Source organism: Vespa crabro, chromosome 3, assembly GCF_910589235.1.
Source record: "Vespa crabro chromosome 3, iyVesCrab1.2, whole genome shotgun sequence".
NCBI classification, from domain to species: domain Eukaryota; kingdom Metazoa; phylum Arthropoda; class Insecta; order Hymenoptera; family Vespidae; genus Vespa; species Vespa crabro.
This window is the reverse complement of record NC_060957.1, coordinates 10,813,549-10,833,438: the sequence shown is the minus strand read 5'-3', so window position 1 is coordinate 10,833,438 and position 19,890 is coordinate 10,813,549. Positions and strand designations below refer to the sequence as shown.

General features: G+C 28.0%; 5 protein-coding genes across 5 annotated transcripts; 2 read left to right on the top strand and 3 right to left on the bottom strand.

Moving 5' to 3' along the window:
* Positions 1–163: 163 nt before the first annotated feature.
* LOC124422851 (MORN repeat-containing protein 4 homolog) lies at positions 164–1,021 on the bottom strand. Its single transcript, XM_046959785.1, has 4 exons — positions 1,012–1,021; positions 642–825; positions 429–538; positions 164–312 (listed from the first exon to the last, which is right to left on the bottom strand). Exons 1-4 carry the CDS (start codon positions 1,019–1,021, stop codon positions 164–166), a joined length of 453 nt encoding a protein of 150 aa, XP_046815741.1.
* On the bottom strand, positions 646–5,692 carry LOC124423242 (MMS19 nucleotide excision repair protein). Its single transcript, XM_046960782.1, has 10 exons — positions 5,360–5,692; positions 4,792–5,030; positions 4,358–4,690; positions 3,683–4,277; positions 3,286–3,567; positions 2,454–3,172; positions 2,099–2,356; positions 1,863–2,027; positions 1,601–1,805; positions 646–825 (listed from the first exon to the last, which is right to left on the bottom strand). Exons 1-9 carry the CDS (start codon positions 5,541–5,543, stop codon positions 1,605–1,607), a joined length of 2,976 nt encoding a protein of 991 aa, XP_046816738.1. The 5' UTR covers positions 5,544–5,692; the 3' UTR covers positions 646–825; positions 1,601–1,604.
* On the top strand, positions 5,373–8,544 carry LOC124423246 (ubiquitin domain-containing protein 1). Its single transcript, XM_046960792.1, has 5 exons — positions 5,373–5,503; positions 5,763–5,965; positions 6,373–6,732; positions 6,819–6,937; positions 7,011–8,544. The coding sequence occupies exons 2-5, from the start codon at positions 5,884–5,886 to the stop codon at positions 7,170–7,172; spliced, it is 723 nt and encodes a 240-aa protein (XP_046816748.1). The 5' UTR covers positions 5,373–5,503; positions 5,763–5,883; the 3' UTR covers positions 7,173–8,544.
* Positions 8,545–9,477: 933 nt separating this feature from the next.
* LOC124423244 (cytochrome c oxidase assembly protein COX15 homolog) lies at positions 9,478–13,818 on the bottom strand. Its single transcript, XM_046960784.1, has 5 exons — positions 13,384–13,818; positions 13,172–13,298; positions 12,811–12,943; positions 12,097–12,724; positions 9,478–12,010 (listed from the first exon to the last, which is right to left on the bottom strand). Exons 1-5 carry the CDS (start codon positions 13,546–13,548, stop codon positions 11,747–11,749), a joined length of 1,317 nt encoding a protein of 438 aa, XP_046816740.1. The 5' UTR covers positions 13,549–13,818; the 3' UTR covers positions 9,478–11,746.
* Positions 13,819–14,177: 359 nt separating this feature from the next.
* On the top strand, positions 14,178–16,948 carry LOC124423243 (xaa-Pro aminopeptidase ApepP). The gene is made up of 7 exons (XM_046960783.1): positions 14,178–14,319; positions 14,459–15,580; positions 15,700–16,026; positions 16,125–16,255; positions 16,331–16,506; positions 16,628–16,752; positions 16,791–16,948. Coding segments are annotated over exons 2-7 (1,872 nt in total). The 5' UTR covers positions 14,178–14,319; positions 14,459–14,468; the 3' UTR covers positions 16,792–16,948.
* Positions 16,949–19,890: the final 2,942 nt, after the last annotated feature.

Genomic DNA, 19,890 nt, shown 5'->3' with positions numbered 1-19,890 from the left:
TATATTTAAAAATATTAGATGAAGTATATCACTTTGAAAGTATGTACATATATTAGCAATGATAGAAATACATAAGATTTAGTTTTTAATAGTTTATTTTTTATATTCTTTCATACACATGATACAATATACTACCTTATGGAACAATACTATGGAACAATACTTAAGAGCATTGTACGCGAGCCATCATAGAAATTTTCTGTGCTTTTTGTACTATGTCTGGACAACGACGGCGACGTACAAGTCTACAATCCTGGAAAAAGCCTTCGTTTCTTGGAAAACCATGTGAACCATCAGAATAAGTCACCAAACCTGTATTATAAAGCTATATAGTAAATATTACATTTAATGTAGAGAATAAATATTTCTTTATAAAGATTATTAAAATATTAAATCTTTATAAATTTTCTTGTAAAAGTATTACAAACCTAAGCCCCATACTCTTCCACCGCGAAATTCTCCTTCAAACTTCATTCCATCAGCTCTCCAAAATACTCCATGCCCGTGAAACCAACCCTGCATAAATTCACCTTCGTATCTAAATATATTAACAAATAATATTATTTTACATGTTATAAAACTGTAGAAAAAATAAATGATTTAATAGTTTGATAGATAAAATGATACGTAATGTTACATACTTTGCTCCATCGGGAAATATAATGATGCCTAAACCAGAACAAAGGCCATTTTGGAAGGCACCGTCGTATCGTGTACCATCAGGAAGAAGTAAAGAACCAGCACCATGTTTCAATCCTCTATTATTCCAATCTCCAATATATTTTGTTCCATCATCATATTTGTATGCACCTGTCTTAGCCACACCTATAAACAGATTTGACAGCAATGAATTTTTCAATGAATTTAGTTTTTTTTTTTTTACTTATAAACATCTTTTTTTAGATATGAATAATTATTGCAAGATTTTACAATATATTTAACTTGTTTTTTTATTTTATATGTACAACAAAAAACATATATAAATAAAAGTTCTTGTTCTTAAGATCTTACCATCACCCATGCTTTCAACAAACTAATTTTATTAGTGGGAACTTTCAGGTTTAAATTCAATTACTGAAATTAATTCTTTATTTGATTATGAGCGTTATGTACAGTACAAGTCTTCCATATTATATAAGTAATGCTGCTTTCTTAAAAAATGTCATAAATGAATGTTCATATAAATATTAAAGTTATATTTTAATCAAATGTTAGTAAATATAACTGTACTACACATCGTATCAAATAAATATGGTATCCAAAGTAAACGCATATAAACAAAATATATACTATTATTATATGCGTAACAATCTATTAAATGGATTATAAAATTTGTGTACAATTTTAAGAATGTAAATATTTGTACATATTATGCATATCTATTAGTTATTTTTGTTTTTTAATTTTAGATATGTATACTACATTTTATTTATTATTTGTAACAAGATATTCTGCGATCGAGATGAATTACATGATTTTCAACCAGTAAATAAATTTAAGAATATAAAAAATTTAAAACAAGTTAACAAATTTTATTACACTATATAAATTTAGATTTGAAAATTATGATCAATAAATTCAACTGGTGAAAATTATTTACTAGTTCATTGTTCTTTGATTCCACCAGGCGCACAAACTAAAAACCAACGTGTTCTGGCTTTTACAGCAGCTTTCCTTACTAAACGTTTTTTATCATCAAGAACCGTCTTAAGCTTTTCTAAGACATTTGGTTTATATACATTAATCAATACAGCGGAATAATTCGTGTAACTTGTTAAACAGTCTAGAGCTGTAATTCTGATATCCTGAAAAACATAATTATTATATAATCAATATAAATAATAATTAGTATAAATAATTACCATTAATTTATATGTTGATAATTCCAAAAGTTTTGGAATAAAACATTGCATTTTATCAGCAAAAATCTCATTTTTTGTATCCAACAAAAGTTTTAAAACTATTAAGGCAGAAAGAACCAATTGTCCATTGTCCAAAGATAGAGACTCAATTAGAAGAAAAACTAACTGTCATTAAAAATAAATATTATTATTATTGAAGAAATAACAATAGTAATAAATAAACAATATAAACTTACTTCTGATAAATGCATGTATAATAGTTCAGTAGGCATTTCTTCTATTAAATAAGTTAAAGCAATTAAAAAATTTTGTCTTGAATTATTTAAAAAACTATTATTTTGCTGTAATAAATGCTGAAATACTCTTTGTTTATAAAAAATTTTTATATTACAAAAATTTTCAGATGTTAAAGTATTATCCATTTTACGCGTTAACCTTTTATATTCTTGAGCTACATATTCACCTACTTCATTATGTTTGAGCATTTCTGTAAGCTATAAAAATATAATATTGTTATAATTATTAATTTTCTTAATACAATGATATTTTGTATACAAATAATTTTTATCAATATTAAAAATCTATACATACAATATTGAGACAATCTTGAGAGTTATAACTTCCTTTTGTAACTGCTGCTTTTGTTAACCAAATATGTAAAATAACAGTTTTCTTTTTTATATCTACATTAGAAGTTGATTCCAAATTTTTCTTTATTTTTTCTTGAAGATATATCAAACTATTTTTAAAATGTTCTGCGTTATTCATTTTGTTTAGTACTACAGAAAGTAGTTGGCAAGACATTGTTCTAGTAATAGAATTAGAACTATTGACAGCTAAGTTATATAAACTTTCTAATAGACTATCATCAAGTATTAATTTAACTTCTTGTCTTAAAGAAATAAGTAAACTGATTATCACAGTTATGACATTTTCACAAGTGTTTTGTGTTATAATAGCAATATATTTATCTGTAATCATTTGTTGATCCTCTACAGAAAGACCTCTTACAATGCATTGACAAATGCTTGATATAAGGGATAATTTATCAGTAGAAGTATTTGTTGTAAACGAAATTAATTTATCAATGATGTTACATTCATTATACAAAAAATATTGGACATCAGAAGTACTGTTTCTAATTGAAACGAGTTTATGGATACACTTTAATGCAGCGAGACTTATCTCTGAATTAGGAGAATTTCCTATACCAAGAACTTTTGGTAATATTTCATTGGCTAATTCAGGAATTTTTGCAATTATAGATAATGCTTGTAATCTACGAATTTTAACTTTTACATCTATATCGTCTGAAACATAATAAAATATATTTTAATATTTAAAATTAACATGGATTATTATAAAAGATAAAAAAATGTTGAGAGTTAAATAAAAGAACATTAAATCCATTAACTACTTTTACCTTTATCAATTTGAAGTTTTTCCTGAACCACCAATAATACTTCATTCGGATATAAATTAGCAAACGCTGCCAAGCATGCTTGACAAATGTTTCTCATTTCCTCGCAACCAGTATCAATCTCATTACATATAATATCATATAATAAAATTCTATGAGTCTCTTTTAAATAAGCCCTTTGTATTGTCAAACCAATAAGTATTTTAATTCTTAGCTCTGTAGATTGTTTTGATAATTCCTCAAAATACAGCTGTGGAATGTCTGTCCAAGTTAATTCTGGAACATCTACAAGAACATTAGATCTATCAAAATATTTTCTTCTGACATTACAAATCCATATCTATACTCATTTAGATATCTTAATCTTAAATAAATCAATTTACATTAATTAAATACATACCTTTGATAGAGAAACCTAAATCAGAAGCGATTTTCATAAAATTATTTAAAGCGTCCATTATGATGACTTTATCCATTAATAAATTTTTAGTAGAATATTGGCCAAGACAAATTGGCACTATAACACGTAATACGTATACACAAGTTTGCTTGTTCACCATTGCTACAGACTCCAATAAATTTTCTGCCGGTCTGAATAAACTAAGTTGTACATCACATAAAGACATTTTAATATCTGTTAATATTTTTTCAATAAATGTTCCATGAACTTTTTCATCGGCAGATATAACTTCAATTAATACAGCCAATGTCTTAAGGGTAGTATTTTTTATTTCTGAATCTCCACCAGACATAACTTCTTTCCTTATAATAGGCCAAAGTTCTGAAAGATATGGCTCCAATCCATTTACACCAAATACATAGGCTCCTTTCCTTAACAAATGCAATGAATCCAATTTTGCAACTTTAAGATTGGAAGATAATTTGTCCGATATAAGTGGTATACAAAATTCTACAAATTCGGGAATTGCATAGAGACAAGGTGCTAATGATTCAGCCAAATCTTCACGTGTTATACCAATCACATCTGATCCAATCTGAAAATATAATTTTGTTATATATCAATATATAAATATTTGTTTAATATCATACATTTATAATTGAATATTATAATTACAGGATTAAAATCTATTGGAAAGTAACATGATATAACTTCAAACATTTCTTCTGCTAAATGCCCTAATGGAAATTCTTTTATAAAATTTGGAAGTATATTAAACAATAACATAAGATTTCTAGGGTCACGTTCGCCATCGATAGAGGATATAACTCCGTAAACAAAATCAGGTCCCATTTTTTTCAAATCATTTAATCTACTTTGTAGTAGTGTTGCAAAAATTAAATAGATGTTACGACGATCTTGTAAAAGTTGAGATTGACACTGAACATGTTCAAACATTTTTGTGAATAAACAAGCTGGTGCATCCTGAGGTAGATGAATCATTTGAACCTAAAAAAAAAAAAAAAAAAAAAAAAAAGAAAAAGAATATGAAATATATACGATATAAATGGCAACAGAATAATTTGGAAAATATAAGAATATTTACATACTATTGCCAAAATTCCACGAAGAACTACTGGTATAATACTATGATGATCTTTCAATCTATCACAAAAGAACACTGTGATAAAATGTAATTCAGTTTCATTAAGAAAATCATTGGGTAACTCGGACAATACAGAGGAAAGTGCTGTGACTCCTCCTTCTCGCACACTGACATCCTTATTTGTTACAAAAGAACCTAATTCTTCAACAAATGTGGATAATTTTAATTCTCCTAATTGTACTTCTGAAATATCATTGAAATAAAATATTAATAAATATCTTACAAATAAATCTTAAATATATATATATATATATATATACTATTTAATACGAACTTAATTCTTGACATATTGTCAGTTTTAAAAATATTATATTTTTTTTTAATCATTAAATGATCATTTATATCTATTAACACGAATAAAAAATTAGATTTATTATTATTTTATTCTTTATGATAAAGAAGTTCGTGTGAGGTTGGAAATTTTTTAAAAATGTATTTTATGTAAATATCAAGGCTCTCCACAACACATTGATGTAAATCGAATAATTATGATAATTAACTATAATACGTACCTAAAGCTATGTCTTTACATACTGAAACCAACGCAACGTTATCATTAAAATTAGCCGATAACCTTTCTGCAAGAGTGGAACTTGCTGGAGTAGCCATCTCCAAACATGCCTTTAGACTAAATGATCTAACAACGGAATTATTGTGTGAGTTAACCTCAAAGAATTTATCGGATCCATTCTCCATTTAATTTTAAAGCAAATTTTTTTACTCGAAGATATATATATATATACATATACATATATATATATAGGTATATATACACATGTATAATATATGACTCAATTATCGATCATCGCGAAAAGCACAAATGTGCATAGAATAAATGATAGCATTTCTAAAAAAAAAAAAAAATTAAATATGATCTACACAGTGAAATTCAAATATTTAATATTTCTATTTTAGGTTAGATTATAGCGCCCCTCGTGGCTGCGAGATTATACTATATAAAACTAAAATGGATGAAAATGGCATGTGAGGTGTTGTTAAATTTCAGTGAAATGTTTAGTTTCTTCAGCCGCCTAGGATGGGAGGCTGCATAGGCATAACAAGGGCAAGAAATGCCTCAGTCGATGATACATCGGGAAATTCAACGAGAACTAATTCAGGTAAAAATTTAACCAAAATCGGTCATCTATAAATTACGCCTAACTTTAACTAACCTTGAAGTAGTTTTTCTTTTACCTTCGTATCTGCTCTGTAATACGTCTTATATGTATACACCTGACATAATTTATTCGAAATGAATTTATCATTCGTAGTTATATTCTCCTTATTATACTTGGTAATGTGAAATATTATATCTTTAGAAGTGATATGTATTCTTATAAAATTATTTATGTTTTATTTCAACATTTGCATCAGAAATAACATTAGCCTGTAAAAATTGTAAAATAGTAAATAATTTTTATTTTTCATAATTAAACAAATAATATGTGAATATATATTAAATTGAAAGTAATATCTTTAAAATATCTACATGTAATATTTTTTATATGTTACATTATTTATATAGGAAATTCAAGAAAAAATCACCCACTTTGCCATGAGGTAATCAGATGGAAGTCAGACGTACCTTTAACTGAAGGTCAACTAAGAAGTAAAAGAGATGAGTTTTGGGATACAGCTCCTGCATTTGATGGAAGAAAAGAAATATGGGATGCATTGAGAGCTGGCGCGACAGCAGCTGAAGCACAAGATTATCAATTGGCACAGGCCATATTAGATGGAGCTAATATTTCTGTGCCAAATGGTTTCTTAACAGAATGTTATGATGAATTAGGTACACGATATCAAGTCCCTATTTATTGTTTATCATATCCTATCAATATTGTAAAAGAAGATAGTGGCAGAGATTCACCAGCAGATTGTTCAGGTAAATAATTATATAATAAAATAATTGATATATTCAATGTAAAACAATGGTTTCATGTAATTGCTTTATTAATGTTATCTATTTAGAACCAGTTGATGGAGGAACCGAGCAAACTTTAAAATTACGACTATCTACAACTTTAGGGGATGTAAAATTACCTGTATACAGCAAGGATACTATTGGTATAGCCAAAAAGAAATTACAAGTATGTATTATAATATTATTAATCTCTATAATGACATATTATGATTTAACAATATTTGGATTTATATAATTAGAGTCAAGAAGGCCTAGAACCATCACGACAACGGTGGTTTTTTGGTGGAAAATTATTAGGTGATAAGATGCATATAGAAGAAGCAAAAGTGCAGCCAGGTTATGTAATTCAAGTAATTGTAAATCCAGAAAAAACAGATGATAGTCCAGCTAAAACCAGTTGAATTTACATATGCGTATGAAGTGATCAAACACACCACTAAACCAATAATCAATATTAAGCACATTCTTGCACATATTAAAACAAATATTTTGCACTTTTTATTGCATTCATTAAATATAACGTGTTAACTGAGATTGGTTTTACATAATAACATCAATTTGAGTTGTGAGTATTTATCAAGTATGCTAATACTTGAATAAATTATTTGGTTTTTACATTATATAAAGTATAGTCATTATACTTTATTGTATTTACAATTTGATATATATATATTATAATGTCTAGCAAAGTAAAGAGAATTGTATGTGTATGAGAATGTGCTTATTTTACTCAATGTTATCTATTTACATGTACAGTAAAAATCGACTGAGGTATATCTTCAACATCAATATACGAATACAAAATTAATACTATGCAAAGTTTTACAATTAAACTAATTACAATTAAAATTTCTATCTAATTGACATTGAAATGATTATCATCATATATATTGTTACCAATGATAGTACTGGTGCTGTAAAAATATAAAAATATTTATGTAAGAAACTATAAATATCTTGTTGAAGCCTATTACGTAATTAACAATCAGACAAATAAAATCTATCATTCATATTGGAAATTACAGCGATATTGTTAATAGTTTATCAGAACAAAGTAAGAATAACTTGATGGACAATAACAAAGAATGATTGCAAGGCCATACATAAATACAAATAATTTTCTTCTGATGTCCTCATATAGTAACTAACTTTTTGTTTTTATTTAAATTACTCTTTTTCTTTTTTTTTTTTTTTTTTTTTTTTTTTCTTACATACTTCTATAGTTAAATGAATATAGCATATTCTCGTAAATTTTATAAATATATTATTAAGTACATTTAATTTTCCAAAGATTTTACAGCACCATATATTTCATTAAATCTATAAATCTAAATATTTTACAGCAATGTAAAGAATTATGAAAATCATAACTTTGCATACTTTGGAAAACATATAATTTGATATGGCCTAAAAATGGCCTAAAATCTATGATTCCTTCCTGTAAGTACTACTAAGATAATAAGATAAGGTCTTTAAAAATAATTTATAACCAGAAGAAGAAAATAAGACTATATCATGTAGAGATGACATGTGGAACTGAAGTTTCATCTTTAGCGCAGATTTATTTATAATGTTTGTCATTTGTATCATGTTCTTTCATGATTTCATCTATATGTTGTTGTAATATGCACTTGTGGATAAGGGGTTGAAATAAAATTGCAAACGCGTTGCTAGTCATATCTTTGGCATCATTTAATTAAAAGTTTTGTTCCATATGTCATACAACAAATTACAAATTACCTAAATTGTAATAATATTGCAAATATGGCATAATATGTGAATTAATTTTTTAACTTTACTAACATAACTATGATACATAGCTTATTTCATACATTCTAATTATCAATATTGGGTTGCAGTGTGACAATGTGTGTGCGAGAATATGTATGTTATTTAGGGATGTGCGAGTACTGCCTAACATCTAGTCGTGGCAAGTTCATATTAAAATTATTAACAAAAAAGAATGAAAGTTGATTATGTTAATAAAAGTAAAGTACTCAACCATCTCATTAATAAAAAGAAAATTTAAATACATGTAATTTCATTGGTCATAATCAATTAATGATTTAATTAAAAAATTAACTATTAACGTAAAAGCGCGCACATGTATATAGCTCACATTATACACAAAAGATTAAGAGCTATATTTAAAATATTAAAAAAGAAAAAAAAAAGAAATCAGATCATTTAGATTACATATATTAATGTAAAAATTTTATATATATAGATTAATCTACATAATGATTAATTAAGCCCCATTGTCTAGAATACCAAATTCTTGGAGTATTCGCACATTCCTCATGTATTTATAATATACAGGATGGTTAAAAAAACATGAAGTATCGCAAGCTATTTTTTATAGAACAGTAAAGAAGGTAATTGAGTACTATGATCTGTTATTGTTAACATAAATAATTGAAATTTTATTGTGTTTTTTAGGCACTTATGATATTCTTAAATACAAAATTCGATTTACTAACTTTATATCAATACAATTGATGGAAATTTTATTTATCTATTATGATATTATGATCTGTCTTGCAAACAAGAAAGTAACAAATCTTCATATGCAGAAGCTTTGTTTTAAAAATAATATGTGTGGTTACTACGAGAAATATTTCAAACTCAAAACAATATAATAATAGAAGATAAGTGCAATAATGAACTGAGAAAGAAGAATGTTTTACTTTTCAATGCAGATCATTATTTTTTTATTTGTTCCAAATGAAAAATACAACAAGAATTTTACAAATAAAAACAAGAATAACAGAAAGATCATAAGATGAAAAAATCTTTCAAATTAAAACTAGCAAGTTTTTATCATTTAATATAGCTGTTGCTTATTGAGCCTCTAGAGAAATAATATGTGTATAAAATGCAAAGAAATGTTGGTTGTGCACTGACTCTTTCTATTAATGGAGATATTTGAATAATGACTTGTAAACATGTATTTATATTATTTATAAAAATATCTTATACAAAATAATGATCAAATTAAATTTTCAAAAAAGTGATTCATCATTTTCATACAATTATTAAAATTTCTTCACAAATATGCTAAGTTTCACAGAGTTTCACTTTTTTAGAAAATACAAACTTATTTTAAATTCACTATCATATAATAAACATTGAATTTCATAATATTTTACTAATTCAATGAAAGCAGCTTGTAATGTTTTCCATAAATTATATTTTTCATATTCATAAAAATTTCATGTCGAATTATCAACATTCAAGCTAAATATTGAAATAAGATATTTAATCTTATGCCTAATTTATTTATACATCAATTATTATTCTTTTACAAGTTGCAATTGTATTATATTTATTAAAATTATATTTTACTGGATATAAAAATGTATAAAACCTATTTCATATGCAAAATGAAATATTACATATTTGAACAATCATGCATTTCTTTAGCACAAAACTAATACAGCAAAATGTTGAACAGTACTTTTGCTTCAATAAATGAGTGTAAAGTGTGTTAAATATCAGTGTTAGCTTTAAACGCAATTCGCATTGTTTAGTATATATGATTATGCTTTAATATATACTATAACATTATTCATTTTTTACATGTGAATATAGCAGTGCGTTTAAATTTTTCTTTTATTTTTTTTTTTCCTTTTTTTCTGGTAAAGGGATAAGTTTTAAAATGTTTCTTACATTTTTGAGTTATAGTATAAACGCAAGCAAAGGTAATGTTGCATTTACTTTGTAAAACACTTTATTATGAAATACTTGTTAACAGCAACTAATTGTTGCAAAAAGTTCTCCGTGATAATAAATTTTATCAGACTGATATTAGTATTGGTATGCCAAAATTGGGTTATCTATAATGTATTAACAGAGACTGCATTTCGATTGCTCAATTGGTATCGAGCTATTATAATTTATTTAAACATTACAAAAAGAATAAAATATTGAAGATATATGAGAACACCGTTTGTAATAACAATAACAGTGCTGAATGTATTTGACTAAGACCTATTAATAACTTAATCTTGTAATTTCTTAAACACGACGTTTGGCATAACATTTTTAATATAGGTTTTATCTTTTTTCGATATTATTTGCAAATAATATTAATGTGCTGTTTATTAATACTCATGATTATGTAATGTTGAGCAAAGTGCGATGAACTATAAAAGTAACATTTCAAGAATGTAATATGTAAATAAACATCTTTACAATGATAAAAGTGCAATTCCAAATGCCTAATAGAGCAGTTGCTTAATATTAACATTGCTACGCTGGACCAATGCGTGTGATGTCTTTAAAGATCAAAGAATGACTGATTGAAGACAATGTAGGATAACTGCCAATAACATATTAAATATTTGTTGCTAATCAGATCTTATAAAATACAGAAAAAATTTTTGGAATTTGCAAAGAAAACATTGTGATTAGATAGTAGTTATGAGTTAAGCAACGTTTACACATTTTTTAAACTAATCAAATGAATAATGTTACTTATTAAGAGTATGAGTAGAGTTATGTCCATACTGACTTATTTTTAATCAACAAAAAAAGTGAATGTAATATGATTATTACATGATTCGCCAATATTATTCTTATCTAAGAATAGATATTTATTATTTTTTTTCTCATATTGTAAAACCAAAAACAAGTACAACAGTGAAAAATATAAATTATTCAGACTGTTACTTGATTATTGGTATGATATTTAACAAATTCACATAAATTAATTTCTATACATATTAATTATAATATAATGCATTGTCAAATAAAGCATAATGTTGTGAAAATTCTCTAGTGCAACGATTTTGCTTCCTTATTTCAAAAATAAATTTGATAAGAATAAAGATGTATGTTATTAAAATTGATGGTTTGTGTCAAATAACATTTTTTTTATTCTTCAAAAAAGAATAATATAAATTATATAAAATATATACATACGATCTTTTTTTTTTTTTTTAAGATCAGAGCATACAAAAAATTGTTTAAAATTTCACTTCATCAACATTTTTACATATTTTACATATTTTAACTCGTGACAAAGCCAGAGTATACTACTTAAAAGAATAAGACTACCACACTGATGAGATGCAGCTAATGGTACTGGTACATGATATAATAAAGTTAAAATACCTAAAGAAACTTGTAAATAGCCTGCACCCAATACAGTATTTACAGCTGTTTTCCCATAGCCGGGAAGTTTATGATTTCGGGCCAAAATAGCAATAATATTTACTAATACAAAAGAAAATATACCCTGTAACAAATAAAACATTATACATACAGACAAATAGATAATATTAAATTATTATACATTATACCAAGTTTTATATCATATTTTACCAGATATCGATGTTGAAATTGTGCAGTGGTTGGATTTTCAGTAAAATTTCTTAATGTCTGAGGTATTGCAAATAAATCATCAGGAATCCATTTGTCTGCCATTTTTGGAAAAGTATTATAAATAAGTCCAGCATCCATACCGGCTACAAATGCACCGGACATAGCAGTCAAAAAGATCATCCCTTTAGTAGAATGAACTAAATATCTAAAGAATGTTAATTTTTTTACTGCTGCATTGAAATTTTCAATATTAAGACTACCATTTCCTATTTTTTTTGCAGGTACTAAATAGCTCAGAGCATTATATAAAAATCCTGAATATATTATAAATGCTAATCCTAAATGTGCAGCAAGACGATACTGTGATACTCTTGGTACATCTGAAGGTTCATTAAAACGATCTTCCAAGCCAGATTTAACCATATACCATCCCATTAATCCTTGTAAACCGATTAATGATCCTAATACCGCAACACGTATTTTCATTTCTGATTTAAGCATACCAGAAAACCAAAAGTATGTTGCAGGTATTAAAAATACACCACCAATTAATCGACCCCATGTTCTATGGAAGTATTCCATCCACCAAATTCTTTTAAATTCATCCAATGTCATATCTTTATTAGTTCTATGCAAAATTATTATATTTATAGAAATCTTTATATATATATATATATATAAAAATGTAATGAAAATCATCTTCATTGATCTTACATTTTATACTCAGGAAATTGTTTATAACGTTCAAATTCAATATGCCATTGTTCTTCGTTAATAGGCATTTTTTCCCCAAGTAATTTCCAGGTAACCATAGACAAACCTGATTCAGTAAGTCTTGTAACACCTCCTATAAATATAAAAAAGAAAGTAAAGAAAGAGAAAAAAAAAGAAAAGAGTAGATATTTTTATTCATATTTAATTTTAATACATTTTATATTTAATACAAATATTATAAGAAGATTATAAATAATGTTATAGACTATCCTATCAATATTTTACTTTCCATATGTTAAATCAACAATGATTTTAATGATTCGATGAATTTGTGTATAAAATATAAAATAAATTAAAGTACCTAAAGCAACAGCTACGAAAACCATTCCACCGCAAATAAGTAACCAAGAGCCAACAATTTTATCTGAATTTTTATTTGCCTTTGACGCATAGTTTATAGCTATTGTACCAGATTGTCTAAGTGACTCCTACAAATTATTAATAATGTTTAATCTGTGAAATATTAAATATATATTTCTCTTTATAATATTATCAATTAATATAATAAAATACCTTTGACAATAAAAACGAACTTCTTTTCATTGGTGCAAAAACATTTTGGAATACATTTACTTTTGCCCTGTTGTTGTTCGTTAATAAATTTCTCCAAGGCGGTAAACATTTTGTTAAAGTAGAATTTGTTAAGGACTTTGAACAATATCGTGTCACGTTCAACATATTATTTAATTTTTATATAAAATCTATAATCTTATTAATTCAAAATATTATATCTTGAAGATAAATATAATTACGTTCCAAATTGTCTATTGTTTTAAGCACTATTGTTAGTTTTTCTTTACAAATTGAATATTATATTTGACTTTAATAAAGTCTTTTCCTTAAAATATATTCAAATTAATTCTAATAAATAGAATCTTGGATGTAACGATGCAATTAAATAATTTTATATTATTATATATAATTGTCATTGTTCGTTGACAACATAATATATTTTAGAAAATTTGAGAAAAATCAAGCCGGCTTTTAATATTAAATAAGTAATATATACGACGAGTTTACAAAAAAGCTTACTATATTATATATGTTGCCAACTTCTTCTGAATTAATATAGCTGTTACGTATCGTTTCTAACCTCAATAAGTGTACCAATACTAGAAGATAAAAAAGTATTACCTCTTTGTTACGATAAATTAATTTCAGAGAGGTGTCGTTTTAATATAGCACAGTAATTTTATATTTTAGTATCCATAAAGTGAAACACATTGTATATATGTGATACGGTATATATAGAGTAGTTAATTTTTCAAATAAATACGTTAAAAATTTTTTATTCTTCTATATAAGTACAAATTGGTATATTCGTTAAACATTTGAAATTATATTTAGAGTTATCTCTGTGATTGATAAAAATATTATCTGATAAAAATTTTCTTCTTCTGAGTAACAATCTTATGATTGTAAAAGTAATACAAGATAACTTAATAATTTGTGAGTATTAAAATAGGTAAAGTAGTATTCGGAAATTAACGATTATACAAAATAAAAAATTATTTTCTCTAGGTTAGTATGATCTGTTTAGTTATTATTTCTAATTTTTTGTTTCTTTCCTCCTTTTTTTGTAACATAGATATTCCAATATGGCACAAAGAACTGGAGCTGTAAAATTAGCGAGGCTTCGAGAATTAATGAAAAATATTCAAGTTGGTGCTATAAAAGAGGAAGGAATTCAAGCTATTGTTGTAAATTCAGAGGATGCTCATCAGTCAGAATATTTACGAGAACATGATCAAAGGCTTAAATTTATAAGTGGATTTACCGGATCTCTTGGTACAGCAATTATTACAATAGACAAAGCATTACTTTGGACAGACGGTAGATATTTTACTCAAGCTTCAGCAGAATTAGATCCATCAGAAGAATGGACTCTTATGAAGGAAGGTCTATTGGAGACGCCTACCATGCAGGCTTGGTTGGCTTCTAACTTGCCACCAAAATCTGTGGTCGGGGCAGATCCAAATTTATTAAGTTACACAAAATGGGTTACATTGCATACTGCCCTAATTGCTGCAGGACATACTTTATTACCGCTTGAAGAAAATTTAATAGATAAAGTATGGGGCAACGAACAACCATTACCAACAGCAAATAACATCGTTCCTCAGTCATTGCATTTTTCTGGTAAAAGTGCAGGCGAAAAAATAAAATTGTGTCGCGATACTATGAAATTGACTAGTGCCAAAATATTGATTATTACCGCTCTGGATGAGGTTGCATACCTTTTAAATTTAAGAGGCTCTGACATTCCTTATAATCCTATATTCTTTGCATTTGTCATTATTACTATGGAAGAAGTACATATGTTTGTCGATGTTACTAGATTAACAGAACCAGCGAAACAACAATTAAAAAATGAAGGGGTAAATCTTACTTTTCATCCATACAACGATATACATAGGTTTTTAAAACAAAAAGCAGCTACTTGTTCAAACGATTTAATATGGATAAGTAATGGTTCCAGTTACGCTATTCATTCTGATTGCGGAGATATGAACAAGCATATAGCTATTTCTCCTGTCAGTGTAGCTAAGGCAATTAAAAATTCTATAGAAATAGAGGGAATGAAAGCTGCTCATATACGCGATGCTGTAGCACTTGTGAAATATTTTGCTTGGTTAGAGGATAAAATAAAAAATAAAAAGGAATATGTTTCAGAGATTTCTGGAGCAAGTCAACTTGAAAAATTTAGAACGTAAGTATTTAAAGCATATAATTATTTTCATTGATCATCATATTAATATCGTTTTTGTTTCATATGCTACATACTCTCTTCTGTTCTCTTTTTTTTTTCCTTTTTTTTTTTTCTTCAAGGGAGCAAAAGCACTACATCGGCTTAAGTTTCACTACTATATCGTCGGTTGGTCCACACGGTGCCATAATTCATTATTCACCATCTCCAGAAACAGACGTTCCAATTACAGACAAAGAATTTTATCTTTGTGACTCAGGAGCACAATACAAAGATGGAACTACAGATGTAACACGAACTATACATTTTGGTATACCTACGGATTATCAACGTGAATGTTTCACACGTGTATTTAAAGGGCAATGTCGTTTGTCATCAACAATTTTTCCTTTAAAAACAAAAGGCAATTATTTGGATACTTTAGCCCGCGAAAGCTTATGGAGTGTCGGGTGTGTATATTTATTTGAATAATTTGATATATATGTTCAATGTAAATTTGTATAAAAAAAAAAAAAAAAAAAAAAAAAAAAGAAAACAAATATTGCAGACTTAATTATTTACACGGTACGGGACATGGAATAGGATCTTATTTAAATGTTCATGAACAACCAATTGGTATATCTTGGAAACCATATCCCGATGATCCTGGCTTACAACCAGGAATGTTTTTATCCAATGGTAAATTATATTGATTATTATTTATTTAAATGTAATTTTTATAAACATTATTTAATATAAACGATTTCTCTTTAGAACCAGGATATTATGAAGATAAGGAATTTGGTATCAGGTTAGAGAACATAGAGTTAGTTGTAACAACGAAAACTCCATATAAATTTAAAAATATCAAGTTTCTTACATTTGAAACTGTAACGCTTGTTCCAATTCAAACTAATTTGCTCAATGTCTCTTTATTGACGGACGAAGAGGTACGTTTATTCCTACTTTTCATTTCTTACAAAAATAAACAAAGACTTAAAAAAGACATCATATATATATATATATTAATTAAGTATAAAATTATTAATACGAATTATTTTGTAATTACAGATTAATTATTTAAATAATTATCATGCAAAATGTCTGAAAACATTAAGCCCTTTGCTCCAAGATCCTGAAAATGATCAAGCGCTTCAATGGCTCAAAAGGGAAACGCAACCTATAAGCAAACAATAATATATATATATATATATATATATATATATATATATATATATATATATTGCTCTGTGATGATTCAAAATGGAAAAAGAAAAAATGATTCATTACTTTCATAAGAGATTTTTGTAATCTTCACATCGATAATATTTTTACAAATAATGTATACGCTGTTACTAATGGGAAATATTTTGTATACATTTGTGATATCATGTTATAAAAATGATTTAATTGTGAATGTAAGATGAATTTTTGTTATTAAGTTTAAAAAATGTTTTTTTTTTTCTTTTTTTTTTTTATATAAAATTTGGAGTACATACATATATATATATATATATATATATATTTTTTTTTTTTTTTTTTTTTCTTTCATTTTAATAAAATTTTCTTTAGGAATCCTGTAAAGATCATGTTTATATTTATATTTTTATTGTTTTTGGAACCAAAAAAAAATTTTGTATAAAAATTGTATCTCCGTTGAAAAAAGAAAAAAAAAAACAATTAAAAGAAAATGAACAGCATATTATTTTCAATGCTATTAATGAAAATTCAATAATAAAAATTTTCTCAGATATCAAATATAATCGAGCGTGTATTCTAAAAACTAAATTAAGAACAACTGCGTTTAATTGAAGCCATTAATACGGTACAGTAGTTATAACTTCACGCTAGAACGATCGAGCAAGAAGCAGACGTGTTTGATATAATCCACGTGGATCGATTACGACATTAGTAGCACGTGAGTGCAAAATTTATCGTACATCCAATATATACGTATACACTTATATCTATATACATATATACACATATACATGATATTTTAACACGAAGAGGTAATTCGAGTAATCGTTATATAAATTACATAACATCGTGCTTACATGGATACGTTTACGTAGAAATGATGACTTCATTTTAACGATCTATCTGGATTTCGCGAATTTAATATATTATATCGTTTCTATGAAATGATATGCATAAACATATATATATATATATATATATATATATTTATGTTTACGTATTAAAACGTTTGTGAATGCGAAGATTACAACCCCATCGTTTCTCCCGTTAATTTTTACGAATTTCAAATCCACTATCGAATTCTGATAACGAGTAGGCGTGCGCATGCGCGTCACTTTACGTAGGTTTTATGAATGGATGAACGAAGTGAATGAACGGACGAATGTCAGCTGGTAAGTTAGCTGTATATATATATTGTATATACACATACAAATATATGTAGGTACATGGTTTGTATATATGTATATAAATACATACATACATACACACACACACACACACATACACACATATCTAAACATACACGTGCGTGATAAATACCAAGTATAAGAGATCATTTGACGCATTAATAGCGAATATATAAAACACGTAAGGGAATCCCTTTGGCTTACATAGGTAACAACGTGACTAGAAGATAAGCAACGAAATAAAATGGATGAACAATTTTGAAAGAGTGCTTGATAATGTCAAGCTATTTCAATGAAAACGCAATGTAATAAAGTTTTATTATTAAGTACATAAATGAGAATCGCGAAGTCACTTGGATTAGAAATTTATTTTGACAAGTGACAGAAATGACGGCAATGGATTACATACATAGATACATACATACGTATATACATACATACAATTCATGTATACATACAAGTTCAGCTTGACATCGATCGGTTGATTTCAATGGTTACGTAAATGTGCTATTAATAAAATGTCTATTTGTAAGGATATATTTCGATAGATCGAAGATATTATTCGAGAGAATATAGAAGAAAAGAAAAAGACCGTTCAAATATATTTCTAATATAAAAGAATCTCATTTTAAATGGGAAATGTTTCCCCGATTAGAATGAAGACATTCCCTTTGGCGGGGTGTGCCTGTGTACATGAGAAAAAGAAAGAGAGAGAGAGAGAGAGAGAGAGAGAGAGAGAGAGAACAGTAGAGCGCAACAATCGATACGGAACGGAGACAATGAGCGGAATGTTATATCAAGCGGTAAACGGCTCTCGAGTTCTCGAAATAGTAACGCCAACGTACGCGTCCCGTTTTAACATTCCCTATCTCTATCTCTTTCTCTGTCTATCTCCCTTTAGAAAGTAATCAACGTATCGTCGCACAACACTATCGGGTTCGAATGATGAGTAGGGGTTTGGGAGTCGAGGGGAGAAGGTGGTAGTCGGTTAAGTCGACTTAAAGTCGCAGGTGAACGCGTCATTTGTGGTGGGGTGGTATTCTGCAGGGGTCGAGAGGACGCTCTCCCCGGTCTTTCTTTTACGGTACATGTGTGTATATAGATATATGTAGTATAGTTTTATATGTGTATGTGTGGCTGCGTGTACGTTGGCAAAAGTATGTGTGCGTACATGTTATCCGGCCGGTCAAGGGCAGTGGCGTCGCGTGACGTCACGCAGCGCTGCAGTGACGCAACCAGTCGTCAGGGGCAACCCGTTTGAGCGTGCTGCCTGGCAACCCTTGTCGTCTCTCTCTCTCTCTTGTCCCTACCCCTGACCGACCATGACTCCCACTTCGACCGCAAACGTACACGTGCCGTTCCTCAATGAACCCCTCTCAGTTTCTCCCTTCCTTTCCCCCTTTATCAATCTTCTCGTTCTCTCGGTGATCGTGGTAGTGGTAATGGCGATGGTGGTAGTGGTGGTGGTGATAGTGGTGGTGATGACGACGATGACGACGGTGGTGGTGATGGTGGTGGTGGTAACTATGATACTGCCGGTGATAGTAATGTAATGATGGTGGTAAAACGGCGCCTCCGCGTCGGTGACGTGACCCTAACCCCTGCGGGAACTTTCGAGGATGCTGCTGTTGCCTGGCTCGACGATCTCTTGCTCACCCCGCGTTTACTCTCTGTAAACGCCCACTCGAGCGCAGCGTTACTATCGTTTCTGTATGACTTTTACCTCACCATCCTGTTCTACACCCCATCTGTTTTCCCCCCTCTCTCTCTCTTTCTCTCTCATTCTTTTTCTTTTTTCCCATTGACTTACTTTTTTTTTTTTACGAGAATGGAATAAAATAGTGGGTAGGTTAGGGAGGAGGGAAAGGTGAATCTTGTCGATCGAGAGAACCAGCTGGAATATTCCGTGAGATTATTTACCCTGGAGTCTTTCTTTTCCTTCCTTCC

Bases quoted from the DNA above. Each gene is read 5' to 3' on its own strand.
- LOC124423246 (XM_046960792.1), top strand. From the start codon at position 5,884: ATGGGAGGCTGCATAGGCATAACAAGGGCAAGAAATGCCTCAGTCGAT. The intron at 6,733-6,818 runs GTAAATAATTAT...TTATCTATTTAG, and splicing joins TTCACCAGCAGATTGTTCAG to AACCAGTTGATGGAGGAACC. The intron at 6,938-7,010 runs GTATGTATTATA...TTATATAATTAG, and splicing joins TAGCCAAAAAGAAATTACAA to AGTCAAGAAGGCCTAGAACC.
- LOC124423242 (XM_046960782.1), bottom strand. From the start codon at position 5,543: ATGGAGAATGGATCCGATAAATTCTTTGAGGTTAACTCACACAATAAT. The intron at 4,278-4,357 runs GTAATTATAATA...TTATATTTTCAG, and splicing joins TTCCAATAGATTTTAATCCT to ATTGGATCAGATGTGATTGG. The intron at 3,568-3,682 runs GTATGTATTTAA...ATGTTCTTGTAG, and splicing joins TTTAGGTTTCTCTATCAAAG to ATGTTCCAGAATTAACTTGG.
- LOC124423244 (XM_046960784.1), bottom strand. From the start codon at position 13,548: ATGTTGAACGTGACACGATATTGTTCAAAGTCCTTAACAAATTCTACT. The intron at 13,299-13,383 runs GTATTTTATTAT...AATAATTTGTAG, and splicing joins GTTCGTTTTTATTGTCAAAG to GAGTCACTTAGACAATCTGG. The intron at 12,944-13,171 runs GTACTTTAATTT...TTATATTTATAG, and splicing joins TTTCGTAGCTGTTGCTTTAG to GAGGTGTTACAAGACTTACT.
- LOC124422851 (XM_046959785.1), bottom strand. The intron at 539-641 runs GTATGTAACATT...TAATATATTTAG, and splicing joins ATATTTCCCGATGGAGCAAA to ATACGAAGGTGAATTTATGC. The intron at 313-428 runs GTTTGTAATACT...TTTATAATACAG, and splicing joins TGGAAGAGTATGGGGCTTAG to GTTTGGTGACTTATTCTGAT.
- LOC124423243 (XM_046960783.1), top strand. From the start codon at position 14,469: ATGGCACAAAGAACTGGAGCTGTAAAATTAGCGAGGCTTCGAGAATTA. The intron at 15,581-15,699 runs GTAAGTATTTAA...TTTTTCTTCAAG, and splicing joins CAACTTGAAAAATTTAGAAC to GGAGCAAAAGCACTACATCG. The intron at 16,256-16,330 runs GTAAATTATATT...ATTTCTCTTTAG, and splicing joins AGGAATGTTTTTATCCAATG to AACCAGGATATTATGAAGAT.